The sequence below is a fragment of the Corapipo altera genome, unplaced genomic scaffold (genome assembly GCF_003945725.1).
Source record: "Corapipo altera isolate COAL_440 unplaced genomic scaffold, ASM394572v1 2b, whole genome shotgun sequence".
NCBI classification, from domain to species: domain Eukaryota; kingdom Metazoa; phylum Chordata; class Aves; order Passeriformes; family Pipridae; genus Corapipo; species Corapipo altera.
Genome location: NW_020884874.1, coordinates 24,467,617 through 24,481,713, shown reverse-complemented (window position 1 = coordinate 24,481,713; position 14,097 = coordinate 24,467,617). Strand labels below are relative to the sequence as shown.

The 14,097-nt window shown below is 38.4% G+C and overlaps 1 protein-coding gene across 7 annotated transcripts in view; it reads left to right on the top strand.

The window, feature by feature from the left end:
- TULP4 (tubby like protein 4) overlaps window positions 1-14,097 on the top strand; it is a 158,650-nt gene that overhangs the window by 118,698 nt on the left and 25,855 nt on the right. For all 7 annotated transcript variants that reach the window (XM_027634093.1, XM_027634089.1, XM_027634092.1 and 4 more), the window contains 3 exons: window positions 617-797; window positions 3,028-3,162; window positions 7,429-7,595. In XM_027634093.1, the coding sequence (XP_027489894.1) occupies window positions 617-797; window positions 3,028-3,162; window positions 7,429-7,595 (483 nt within the window). The remainder of the gene's footprint in view (window positions 1-616; window positions 798-3,027; window positions 3,163-7,428; window positions 7,596-14,097) is intronic.

Here is a 14,097-nt window from a genome sequence, read left to right as displayed (position 1 = left end):
AAATGGTCGGTGGAAGCTCTTCTTCATCTTCCTGAATGTGTAGCACATTGCCTTCCTCTTGGACTGATCATACTGCTTTTGCCTCTGTTTTGCCACCTGCTCTCAGCTTGTCAACTGAATAACCTGTCTTTCTCTATTCAGCTTTCTATTTCTTACAAGCTGTTTGAAATCTCTGCAAAGACCTCACTTTTGTCAGCAGTGCCTTTTCTTTTGATACTGTTATGACTGATGCATACCTCGGTTTCTGCCACCAATTTTGGATGTTTCTGTATAATCCAAGAACACTGCAGAATCTGTGGTAGCCTTTCTACCTGCTCACTTTAGTTGTAGTAATGGCCAAGTTCAAATAAAATGTAGTGTCTCATATTAAAGTGAACAAAATGCACCCACCACAAGACATTACTTGCTCACAGATTTTTATGATCTTAGCTCTGGACTCTGCTGCTTTAACTTCATTCTTTACAAAGATCTTTTGTTGCAATGTCCTATTCTGGCACCATTTCACATCCCTGACTGCTTTGCTTTCAATTAATTTCCAGCATAGCTAGTTAACTACAAGAAGGAGGGTACAGTGGCTGACATTTGGCAAGACTAAGGCCTGTTCTGTTATTTCCAGGTACTGTTTGGCACTGCTGATGGACAGGTTATCGTCATGGACTGTCATGGCCGAATGCTGGCCCATGTGCTCCTTCATGAGTCAGATGGCATCCTCAACATGTCCTGGAACTACCCCAGCTTCCTGGTGGAGGACAGCAGCGAGAGCGACACGGACTCCGATGACTATTCCCCACCACAAGGTAGTGTTATGTGCATGTCCTTCTGTTTCAGCTTTGCAAGTGCTCATGAAGACATCTCAAATACAGGGAGTTCTCATGCTGTTCAAAAACAGCAGGATGGGCACAGTTTCAAGCTCTGGTAGAGCAGAGAGCTGGTATGGGAGAGTGGGTTTGTTCCCAGCTCTGCCACCAGCCTTGCTGCAGGTCGTACCTCATCTGTGCTGCTCTACCTCTGCACAAATGAGATAACAGCACAAAGCTTAAAGTTTTCAGTGAGGGTGAGTGAAAAACACTAGATAGGGACATGTCAGGTTTCACTGATAAGCAGGTATGAGGTATTGCAATGGTTCGTATGTATGCAGGTAGTCAGAGTGCAGTCACAGAAGTTAATGTGTTACTATATAGGTTCATGTGAAAAGACACCACATAGTGTAAAGTAATGTAATTTTATCTCTGTTTTGTAGGATTTCTGTAAGGCTCATCATTTCGGTCCCATCCCTAATTGTCCTGACATAAAGAGTTCAATAAATACTATAGAAGGCTCGAAAATGAAGATATTACCTGCAATTATGTCGGGTAGAAGCAGGATGACTAAAGCTGTCTAGAGTTACTAATTCACGTGCTTCAGAGCAGATTGCCAGTTTGAGGGTCAGGAAGAAATCCTTTTCTCTCCTGAAGTCTCAATACAACTCATTTGGTGAAATGCTTTGGTTTTAAACTCTAAAAATCATCAGTAGTAAAAACACATGAGGCCTAGGTGTCCATGCACAGTGAGTCCATTCTTCTTATTCAAGTAATACTAATATTTCCTATTGATGTGGTTGATTAGTTTATAATCAATGAATAAATAATGAAAGAAGATAGTCTGATTATCTGGTAAAATGTTAGCATATTTTAAAACTGAGTTTCATTTTGGCTTTCGTTCCTCACTTTTGGTACTGGGTAAGATTTCTTATCTTAGAAGAAAAGAAACAAACTTCAACAAAGCAAGCTTCTAAAACAAGACAGACAACAACATTGAATTGGTTTTTTGCTGTTTTTGTTTTTAAATACAGTTCCAGTTGGAGGATGGTGAAGCTGCAGAATACACGGATGAGAACTTAAATGATCTGAATGTGTTAGCTTTTTCTGAGTCAGTCAGGGGGTGGGTGAACTCATTACAAGCCTACAAGCCTATTTTAATGATTACCCAAACATGATGTGTTTTCTTGAGAGCAGATGCAGCATAAATCTCTCAAAGGTGATGAGCCTTTGACTCACACAGATGTGTAGGAAGGACTAGAAGTTTGTTGGGTTTTTCTTTTTAAATTATATACACATAGAGATGGTAATTACTAGACATCTTTCTCCAAAATGCTTTCTGATCAGCTTTTTTAAAAGTCAGAAAGCAATACTACTCTAAACTGGCTCTGCCATTTTTATTGACTGAAAAGATATTGGCTGGGCCTTGAGAGGCACTTGATAAGGGACCAGTGGCATCTCCTCTCAGAAACTGTAAACAGAAAGAGTTAAACAGCAAATGCTACAGATGGTGATATTGGTCATGAAGTATTTAAACAAAGGAGTTTCAGTGAATGCTGAAAAACAAGCCCAGAGGAGCAGAGACTTTGCAGAAATGGTTTTTAAGCCACATGTTCCATTTGGGCTTACTCAGACCTTTGGGTGCATTGAATCCTGTTACACAGAATGGAAGGTAACTTCATGCTGCTGCCTAGCTCTTAACGTTTAGAATGGAGTTATTTGTGAAAGGTTGGATTGTTCTCTTAGAAGTTCTTATGATGTCTCTATATGACTTAAGGAGGAATCCCCAGCACTTGCCCAAGAAGAAAGTATGTCAAACAAATAATTTTTAATGTGATTATATTGTTCATCACACTGGTTTTCAACTTGGGTTTTAAGGAAGCCTTACGAGGTACTGTTTTTCAATTTTTTGGCACTTTAGGAAGTTAGCAATGGGGAAAGATTGAAAAACACCAGTATATAACATAATAGTATATGCAATAAGTCACTTGGATATGCTGCAGTAAAAATTCACAAAGTAAAAACAGTGGAGTGTCACAGAAACAGACAAGCTTAAGTAGATACACCTGCTTTGCTTTTGCCCTTAGATGTTGCAGAAGTAAGCAGGTGGAGTTTGAGACTAGGAACCAACCACTCCTGATGATGGTAGGCGGAAGCACTGTGTGTTTGAGCCTAGGTGTAGCTACTTTGGTTGTTTACCTTTTACTCACTCCAGAGCCTTGTTTTGTAGATGGACCAGCTGCGTATCCAGTCCCGGTGCAGAACACCAAGCCACTGCTTACTGTCAGCTTCACGTCAGGAGACATCAGTTTAATGAACAATTATGATGACTTGTCTCCTACTATCATCCGCTCAGGGTTGAAAGGTACAAAAAGAAGCCATTTCACCTCTTCCTATGCTCTGTTTTTCTTGTATTCTTAGTGATGTGTGCATAGATTATGTTTTTGTGATTGTCTCTCCTTAACCCTGAAGCACTCGACCGCTGTTATTGCTGTTTCGAGCAGTGACACCTGCTGGAGGAAGAGCAGCGCTTGGCTGATGGAGTTTTTGTGTTTGCAAAATGTTTCAAAATGCTTTTGAGAGTGTGTTTTCATGGCAATTTTGTAGAGCAATCGATCTGTTTGCAGTTATCCAGCTGAATGTACTAATGTGTTTATGCTTTTTTGCGTGAATGCCTCTGCTATGTAACACTACCTTTGCATGTTTAATTCACAAAGTTTTCCATGCTTTTGGTAACCCAGTATGAATTGCAATGCTGCTTTGATTCTCACAAATATTGAAAACTTGCTAGAATTACTAACTATCAAGAGGCAAGTTATTCTGAGGGAAGGAAAATGCCATTGATTAATTACTATACATCTTGCTAAGTGATGTGCACAAATGTTTGTTCGATCAGTATTCCATGTAAAATCTTTAACTCACATTGAAATTTTTACTGTTCTTACCTATTAAAAAAGTCTTTTACTTTGCCAGCACTCTCAGTACAATTTACCGTGTTTTGCCTGCAGAGACATTTTAATTCACTGCAGCACACAGGCACAAACTTAAATATGTTTTTGCACCTGCACAGGTAAATTAGTTTTAAATTAGATGAAAAGAAAATGAGGTTGTTGGAGCAGACTCTTAGCTGTTCTGGAGCAGTGGGATGTTTTTGGTGAAAAGTTGCATGAACACCAGCCCCATAGTTTTTGAGTGATCCATTATGTAGAGTAGTCTTAGGATGTAAAAAAAAAAAATCACTTTTGAGGTTTCTTTTTCACTCCTTCATCTGTGCCACCACAAGAAGTGCATGAGTGGCAAAGTGTAGCATCATAAGGCAACCCTATGATCGAGAAATCTTTGTGAGCCAAAAGGATGCCTGAAGTATGGAAAACTTAGTAGTCTTGAGTTGTCATCTAGTCCATCTTTCAACTGGAAACAGTAAGAGAAACAAATCCTGGTTTATTCTCTGTTTAGAGTTGCAGGGCTCTTTCTTGCTGAGGGTGTCTGTCCTGTTTCTCTTTCCCCATTGACTTTCACTAGTGGAAAAAAGACCCCTTAATTATGTCACCCTCCTGTACAGAAATATTAATGTGCAAGATAGAGTAGGAATATTTTTATGAGATATAAACTGGACTACATTGTTTTCATCAGTAGACTAAAAATGTGCAGCACCTTGCTGGATTGGGAGTGTGTGTGAGGCAGAGAAAGGTGACTGGGATATCATTCTGTTTTTTTGAAGCACTGTACAGTGGAAAGTATTTACATACAGTTTTATATAGATGTCTGGTTTTTCTGTGTCTTCATATCACATTTTGTTTCAAGTGACTGTAATTTTACTGCAAGAATGTACAAAACCACCCACTTCAGGGTCTTCATCCTGTCCAGGCACTTGGTATTCTGCTGAGAGTGGATGGTCTTCAGTATTGTCTGCAAGTTCTTGTTCCTCTGGTTCTGTTTAAAATCTCAAAGTATTGTTTTGTGGTCTGTGCAGTGGATACCCCTACCTTTATGGGCCATTGTAAGGCTACTCAATGTGTTTTTAAAGCAGTCAACTATAAAGCTATTTCAAGTGGTAACAGTATATTTTTGCCATTGAACTAGCTTTGCAGAGCTGTTGTTTTACTGGGAATATTTCAGTGAAATTGGTAGAGAAAAACTTTGATAATTTGATTATCCAAATAAAAGTTCTCCTTTTCATCCAGCTTGAACAGTACTGGTGATTTTGTCAGTCCTAGTGGAGGTCCTAAGCTGTTCAGATGTATCCTTTCTTTTTTTTATGCTTTTTAACTCAGTGATTCTCAGCGCACTGGTACCTGCAGAACTGCTGAACTACATCTACTAGTTGCACTTGTTATTTACAACTATTGCCTGCTGAGGTATTGCAAATTTGCAATGCTCTCTGTTCAGCATTTGCTGATACACATGCCTTTAGTGGTTGGTAAGTAGTTTTGAGGGATGGCTGATCCACTGATTTACTTGCAGACCATTACCCTAGACAAAACCTCCATCTGATTTTTAATCTCTGTACTTATGCTGAGAACCTAGTTATCAGTTAAGCTATTTTATATAAAGTTTCAATAGTTGTTGAGGACCCTGTTGGCAGTGCAAGCATGCAGTAGAGCCACACTGTCCTGGGAGGATGCTGCAGCCCACATCCAACCCTTCACTGCCTTTGCAGCAGCCTATTTCTAGAAGTTTGTGAGAGGGAAAACTGCTGGACAAAGTAATCACTCCTCTTCCTCTTGGTATGGGGATCAGCTGAAAGTTTTACCTGAAGACATGTATCGAAAGGAGACTGTTTTTTCATTTTGCTAGTTGTATAGTTAATCCAGTTACCAAAAGTGGAGTTGATCAGCTTGCCTCATTTATTTTTAGCCTGCCTATCATTTTACTCTCTGAGAAAGATGAATTAAATCCCATTGTAGATTACTCAGAGGGCTGAAAACTAAGAGAAAACAAGAAGCATACCGTGCCAGCTGTGGAAAAATTATCTTGAGGAACTTGCATCTTGCCTCTGATATGTATAGAAGCATAATTCCCATGAGAAATGTAAGAAAGTTGAAATAATACAAAACCATTTTAAATTGCACATAAAAGTCCCTGAAAATGACAAGTTGACAGCTTGAAACAATTTTGAGATCCTTCCTGCCAACTCTCATTTCTCTCCTGCTTCTTCATTTGAAGACAGCTTCTCGCCCACAAGTGTCTTCAAAAGGTTCTTGGCAGATTGAGCATCCCAGAGCACGGAAATTTTGTCTTTACCTTCACTTCGTCTCAGCACAAAATAGCTGCCTTTCACCTTTGGTTTAAAGAGTAAAAAGGTTTAAAGACTAGCTCAGTATTCTTCGCACATGCAAATCTGCCTCTGAAACACAAGTAGAAATGCAAACTACAGTTTTACAGCTGCTCTTGTAGTGTGACAAAGAGCTAGAGGATATAAGGGTTTGAAATTATCATCCCCAAATTAAGTTGTGGGTGTTCCTTATCGTGAGGTGCCTGTAAGAGAAGTAACTGATATGTATATTCATATCTGTGTATATGAGAGACTAAGCAGGCCCTGTGTGATTCTGGCAAACCCCTACTAAGCAGGTGAGTAGATTTTCACAACTCAGAATCACAGAATCAGAGGGTTATTGGGGTTGGAAGGTACCTCTGGAAATCATCCAGTCCAATCCCCCTGCCAAGGCAGGGTCCCCTAGAGCGGTCAGCACAGGAACACGTCCAGGTGTGTTTCGAATATCTCCAGAGAGGGAGACTCCAGGACATCCCTGGGCAGCCTGTTCCAGTGCTCTGCCACCCTCAACATAAAGAAGTTCTTCCTCATGTTGAAACTTCTTGTGTTTTAGTTTCTGGCCACTGCTCCTTGTCCTGTCACTGGATACCATTGAAAAGAGTCTGGCACCATCCTCTTGGCACCCACCTTTGAGATATTTATATGCATTAAAGAGATCCCCTCTCAGTCTTCTATTCTCTAAACTAAACAGGCCCAGCTCCCTCAGCCTCTCCTTGTAACAGAGATGTTCCAGACAGCTAATCATCTTTATATGATGGTGGGAAAAGAAAACATATGACATGGAGGCCATATGTATTTATGGACAAAAGTCCAAGTCTTTTTAATTTCATGTTACACTAAGTTATAACTCTAGTTTGAGTTATGTGAGAAGTTAATATTCGCAGATAGTGAGAACATGAGGCATTGCCAGATATTCTGCTTATTTTCGCTGTAGGCCTTTCCAGACAAATACTCTTTGCTGCTCTCTTAGGGAGATTATTTAGCTGCACATTAACTTGATTCCACTTTTTATCGCAAAGCTGTACGTTAGGATCTTCCACATCAGTTCCACATCTCTAGTAAATTCTTGTCCTCAGGTATTTAGGAGCAACCACTGATTACATTATAGACTTACCGCAGAGAGAGAAGAATGAATGGTTTTTACACGTTTTGCAATGTGCAGAGTAGGGAGAGTCATTCTCCAAAATGCATCTATGGTGTATTTTCTGTTGTTTCAGTGAAAGGATTTAGGTTTCTAAGTACTTCAGTAACTTTCGAGAGCATATTTTATCTGTTCAAGTTACTTTGCATAATCTGGAAATGCTGTTCCTATTGATTCTGATCAGTGATTATTACAAACCATCTTTGTGCTTTCAGATGTGGTGGTACAGTGGTGCACACAAGGAGACCTACTTGCAGTAGCAGGCATGGAAAAGCAAAACCAGCTGGTTGACCTCAGCAATGGTTCTCTGTTGAAAAGCGCACTTGTCAAGTTCTACAATGTGCGTGGGGAACATATCTACACTCTGGAGACACCTGTGCAGGTAGGAGGTACTTTTTAAGTCTGTTCTCAATGCTTCGATGACATGTCTTTCCCACATTAGCTCATTGGTATAGAACTGCAATGTGGAAAAGGTTACAAAATGTCCTGAATTCATTCTAAAACACATTGTAGATAAAAATGCACTATAAATAATGATTGATTATAGCAGAGCCAAGAGCTGGACAAAAATATTCCAACTCCAGTATCATAACTACAACATTTTTCAGTCTTTGTTATTGCTGTAGTTTTCTAATGTACAATCAGTTGGTCTGATGCAGTATTTTACTTTTTACGGCATCAGATGGAAAAGGATGAATCAGAAAGTCTTGTTTCTGTTCCCACCTTCTGTACAGACTTTCACTGTAACCTCGGTCATGTAACTTGCCAAGTAAATGTCAACACTTGGTTTGTGTGCTGCTCAGGAGCACAACATGCTTGATAGATCTTCACTGATATTTCAGAGCTCAGCTGAATGTATCTCTATTTAATTTTCTGCAGAATAGGGATGACTCTGTTCTGATTCCTGGCTGTTAGTAGTGAAACTTCATAATAGCATTAAAATCTAAAAGTGAAGGAAAGTGCTATAGATATATTAACTTAATTATGTTTAATTGTGATACCATGTATTATTTTTTTTTCAGTATACCCTGATCTGGGATGGATACAAAAGGATGACATAGTAAACCAGCTGCTAAGCCTTTGTGTTTACTTATATATAGCATTAACCTGTGCTTATTAACTTTATCACTCTAATTTAGGTAGAATTCTTTAGTTGCGTAATGTGTAAAATAATGATCTCTTAAAGCCAACCTAAATACGTACAGTGACATCTAATGCTGATTTAGGTACCTAAAGGACTTACCCATAAACACAGCTTTATTGTCTTAAACATAGCCACTTCAGCAAAGTAGCACAGCCCTTTCCTCTCTGGATCAGTTCTGAAGAAAACATTTATATGAGTGTTGCTTTTTCCCAGACTAGGTAAAAAGCAAACCTTGTTCTTTTTCTTCAGTACCAGAATACAGTATGTCCACATTAGCTGTTGAACCAGTGTAACACTGGTGTTAAGCTGTGAAATCACACTGTGGTTTGAGCATATGATCAGATCAGGCCAGGTTGCCTCAAAGTATGAGTGTGTGCAGGCTCTTCTCTTACTGTTTTTTTCCTGGTAATCTCAAATTCTCCTTCATTTAAATACCTTCATCTCCTCTAGTTTTCCATATATAGCTTCATGTTTTCAGCTCTTCTTCTTTCTCCTCTACTTAATCAGCTGGGAAAAAGCACATACTGTGGCTGACGTGAGGGCTAATCATTCTGCCATTATATGAGTACTTCTAGGGCAACTGACAGGCCAGACAGAACAGGTTACTATCAAGTTTATATTGCAGTATTTCTCATTGTAAAAGTACTAATGTAAGTCTCAGCTCTTTCCAGCTGCTAGTTTTCATGGAAATGGCAGTATTTTAGTGTAATGGCGATTTCTTCCCACATAGTCAACTGCAGATGAAAAGCCAACAACTTGGGAAGTTGTAAGCCAGGTTGGAAGTGAAGGATGGGGAGGGTCGGGGGGTGGCTATCACCACTTAATAACAGAATCATGGAGTCTCATTTCCTTTGGAAACCAGGATAAAAATAACATTCAAACTGATATATTATGTTTAATAAAAAACATAAATATATTTGTATAAAACTACCTAAAATTAGAGTCACTCCTCTTCTCTTATTAATTAGCTTTTATTCTCTTTATTTGGTGCATTTAAATTCATATTTACTCAGCTGCAGGAGGAAGTGAGGGGTTTTTCAGAAGGACACCTGTATGTGGACTTTATTCTTTTATGTATTTGATTGCTGGTCTAGCAGCATTACCAGCTAAGTGACAGATATGCTAGAACATTTTTAAGTAATCGGTGTACTAACAAAGCCAGAAAAAACCACTGTTGCGAAAGAAAATTGCTAGTAACTTTTGTTATGCTGTGCCTCTGCTCCAAAGATGTATATGCAACAATGACAGAGTGAGTCAGTGGTCCCAGTAATTTGTCTCATGACAAATTCATCAGACTAGATTAATTTGTTTTCTGTACCATGACAATCAGCCTTTCAATGTGATTTTATAAAATTCATTACTGGTTATTGAAGGAAAAAAAAAGAAGAAAATAAAAGAATTTCCTCATCTTGAACTCCTCTGCTAAAACTTTTTCTTCTGAAGAAGAAATGTGTGACCAGAAAGGCACATTTATTCTAAATGACTGTTGTTCTGAACATAAAGGCGAGAAAAAGTAAAACAGCCATGAACATAGAAGATGGTGGATTACAGGTGTAAAACTGATTTTCCATATGGTCCTCTGTCCCAGTTCTTTGGTAAAGCAGATGTCTGAAAATGAATTTTATCTGAAGATCAATTTTATCAGTGAAATATACTGAATTGTTCTTGTTTCTGCTGTTTGTCTGTCCTGTCTTCAGTAGGATATTCAGGAAACAGGAGATTTTATTGTTTATAACTGAACTTAGTCTAAAATATGCAACTTGACTGAAATGCTACTGAACATAAAATCACTGCAAACCCCAAAGGTAGAATAGATTTGGGAACTGCAGGTAACTCATCTTGATGATGACTCTTGTCGTGGATCCCTTCACGGTGTTTTATATGCTCTCTTCTCCTCCAGCTTTAGTATGATTTTGGCATCCTCTGTCTCATTTGATTAACTCTCTTAAGCTTTTACCTTCAGTGTAGAAATTTATAGTTCATACACTTAGTTTGCTGACTATAAAACCCCAGAGAGAGAAATCACACTTGTTTAGAAGTATTGAAATGAAAGCAGTAGCTTTGCATGAAAAACAGCATTCATAAACAGAGTGGTATAAACATAGTGTAACACTGTCTCCTGTTCCCTGCTCTGGGGCTTCAGCCTGCCACCATGGCATACTGCAAGAATATATTTGCAGAATGTAGTGGAAAGAACTGAAAAAGCATCAGTGAGGATTGGTCCAATACTGAATTTTTGCTACGCAGAATAAAACTGGATTGAACTTGGAAAGAATAATGAAAAAATTTTGGAAGAAATTTCAGAATATCACACCAGACCAAACTGTGTCCGTACTGTGACTCCAGAGTTGATACTGGTTATTTGCTTTACACAAAGAGCGTATCTTAAGAGCTGTTGATCAGCTGATGACTGTTCAAAAATGTACTGTCGATTTCTGTAAAATTTTTCTTGCACTAGACTTATCCTTGTACACATGAACAGCAATCTGATGTACCAAAAATATGCCCAGTTATTTTAGCTGGCAGTTTTTTCCATGGTCCTGCTTTTTCAAAATTTGAAAATATGATTACAACAGCAGGCTGCCCTGCTGGTCATAATTTTATTACTGGAAGAATATTAATTTATTACATTGTTTGTTAAGTCCTGAAAACCTTTCACTGGCATCAAGCAGGGATGAGAATGATCAACTCATTTAAGACTATTTTAGAGTCTTGCTAAAATTGTTTGGTGGAAATGCTCCAACCCAGTTCTGTCACTTCAGAATTTCTCATCTGATGTGCAGACAGGTCTTTATTATATCAACTAACTGTACCTGCTGTCACTTCTGAGTGGATACAGCTGCTTCATATCTTCCCATATCTTGAACTTTAAACAGGAATTTCCTACACTACAAAATTATCCAACTTCCAACTTTAACTAACTTGTGATTTTTTCCATCTGATGGTTCAAAGTTGTACCTTATATTTTGGTTCCTTTTTCACTTTTTATAATTTTTTATATGTCCCAGAGAGGGAGGGGAACAAGAGCGCAGATTTAGAATGCAGATCTTATCTATACACTTTTACTTCTACAGTAAATTTACATTAGCTTATGATTTTATATCACTGTGTAACTGATGTAAGGACAGATTAAACCTCAAGGGTAGTGAACAAGGAGGAGGACAGTGAACTAAGCCTCACATGTTGTATAGACAGCAAGATTAAATGCAGAAAAACTGTATTTGTCTGTAATATTTTTAAACCCTAATTCAAAGTGGTGTAGTGAACACTAAATCTTTATGGGAGAAGTTTCCAGAAGTCTTTGAGAAGAAGACCCACTTGCTATAGACCTGCTGCTGTCAGCATTTTACAGGCTACTTCTCCACTGGAAATGTCCCGGCATCTAAATGAATAGATTAGGATTATGTGATCCCACAGAAACCTTGTAGTTCTGTAAAAGCTATTTTACTCAGTCCTGAGAAGGAAGGTGCAGTTTTAGGTTAAATTCAGATCAAAAGGCTATGAGAGATGAGGCTGCTTTTTATGTTACTCAGCTGAGCTTATCTTCATTTATTTCACACAGAGCGTTCAGGTTGACTGAGTGTTCATGTTGACTTTCATTTATATTGCGTGAAATCAATCCTATTTAGTTGTTATTGGATGACAACAGAAGTTCAAGAAGAATTTATTTTCTTACAGAAACAAAAGCAACAGTTTAGAACTAACTGATGAAACATGCGTTAGGATATCAACAAGGACCTTGATATTTTTCATATAGGCCATAAGATCATCTCTGACTGCTGCAGAAATGGATTGTGATCAGGAGTGGAAAATGGAGACACTTGTCTAAGCAAAGACTCATTCTGCTAAAATTGAATCTTGTTGTAGTGACTTCTTTAAAAAAAATTATTGTAGAAATAGAGAGCATGTAAGTAACATTTGCAAGTCAAATAAGAGTTTATTATATGCAAAATCATGTAAGGCCACAGCAGTGTAATTTCTGACCATGTCGTAGTCTTTATTGCTTTTATCACCATCAGTTCTTAACAGTTAATATTTTTCCCATGTAAATATGGGGAACAGAAGAATGAAGGAGTTACGTTCCTTTCCAGCAACCATCCACAAATGCTGTGGCAGTACAGAGATGTGCACGCACAATTCCCAAGAGCCAGGTGGGCACTGCAGCCATTGAACTTTTCAACTTGTCTCTTGAGAAAAACAGAGGGAAAATTGTGCATCACCACGTTAGCAGTCTCAAGTGAAAGCAAGCTAGCAACATATTTACACGTGCCATTCACTAGATACTGTTTTGCAGTTGTGTTTTCTCTCCTGAGAAAAGTCTTGCTAGTTCCTGGGCTTTCTGCCCTAGAATACCATTTTTGTTTCATTACCAGTGGGAGTCCGAGTGCCAGCAAAGAAGGGATTTGTTCAAGCAGCAGGCAGGCCCTGTGGCTCAGGATTTCTGAGCTCAAGGCAGGCAGCAGGAATCAGCTTGAAAAGTGTTTTCATTGACTGAATTGCATACAAGTGATGGAAGGTATATAAATTATGTTTTCTCCTGTAGGAGAGGCAGATGAGTGACTTACAAGAAGCAACCACAGAGCTTTGAGCAGGAATATCTATTCCTGCATGTTTTTCTAAGGGGAGCCAACATCCCAGCTGGGGTACAGATTTGAGTAGATGTTTCTGAGTTTCAAGCTGACTCTGAAAAAAATGGCAAAAGAGCTCCTTGTTGGACACTTGCCGAGATGTGTTTTCAGTCAATATTTCTACTGATAAAGCATCTATTTTTTTTTTGTCCTTTTGCCAATTATTTCTAATACTTAATTGTGGTAGAGCGGAATCCTACCTATGTGTTCAAGTTCAAGGGGTTTTCCATGATTATTTTTCCTACATGCTTGTATTTAAACCCTGGAATTCATTCAGGTATTTACAGTTTGTGCTGAGATTTTTCAAAACCTGATGGGATTTTTATATGCAAAGTGAGATTAGAAATTCTCATGTTATATTTGTAGCTGCATTTCTTTGTTCCTAGCAGAAAAAAAACAACTATGCAAACATGGAAAATAAAATTCTTCTGTGCTAGAGTCTGCTTGTTCACTTTCTAACAGGTGCAATTTCGATACAACTTTTGTCCTTTTTTTTGCTAAAACAGTGCAAATAAGTGGATGCTTTATGAGGAGCAATACTTTTGTGTTGGATGTTGGAGTTCAATTGTTTTCTCTCAGTAGAGGTTGAAAGGAAAGATGTGGCCAGCTCATAACTGACTTGCTATAGTAATTGATTCATATCCCCTGTCCATCAAGGGGAAGAGTGGGAAGCATAGTTATTGAAAAATATTATTGGAGCAATACACTTAAAGGTCAAGTCAGCTCTGGCATTTGGGTGATCTTTTCTTTCTCCAAGACTGTAACAACAGGCTAATTTTCCCTGAATCTCCTCTTAAATCTTAGCCTTTAACCATAAAGGAAGTGTTACTGAATACTAGGCTTGAGGAGTACAAAGGGTCTGAGCATTTCATAGAAAAGGAAGGCAAGGTGTGTCTGGTGAATCAGTAAGCAAAGACAAGCCAGTGTGGTACAAGTGCTCTTTGATGAGATTGAAAATATTAAAACATACAAGCTGTGTGGGGATATGAACTGTACAAAGGGAAGAGTAGAAATGTCATTATTTACAAACAGTACTACACTTGTAGGTGTTGTATGTTTGTGTCTTTACTTAAACATGCACCCACTCACATATTGTTTGCATGAAAGTACAG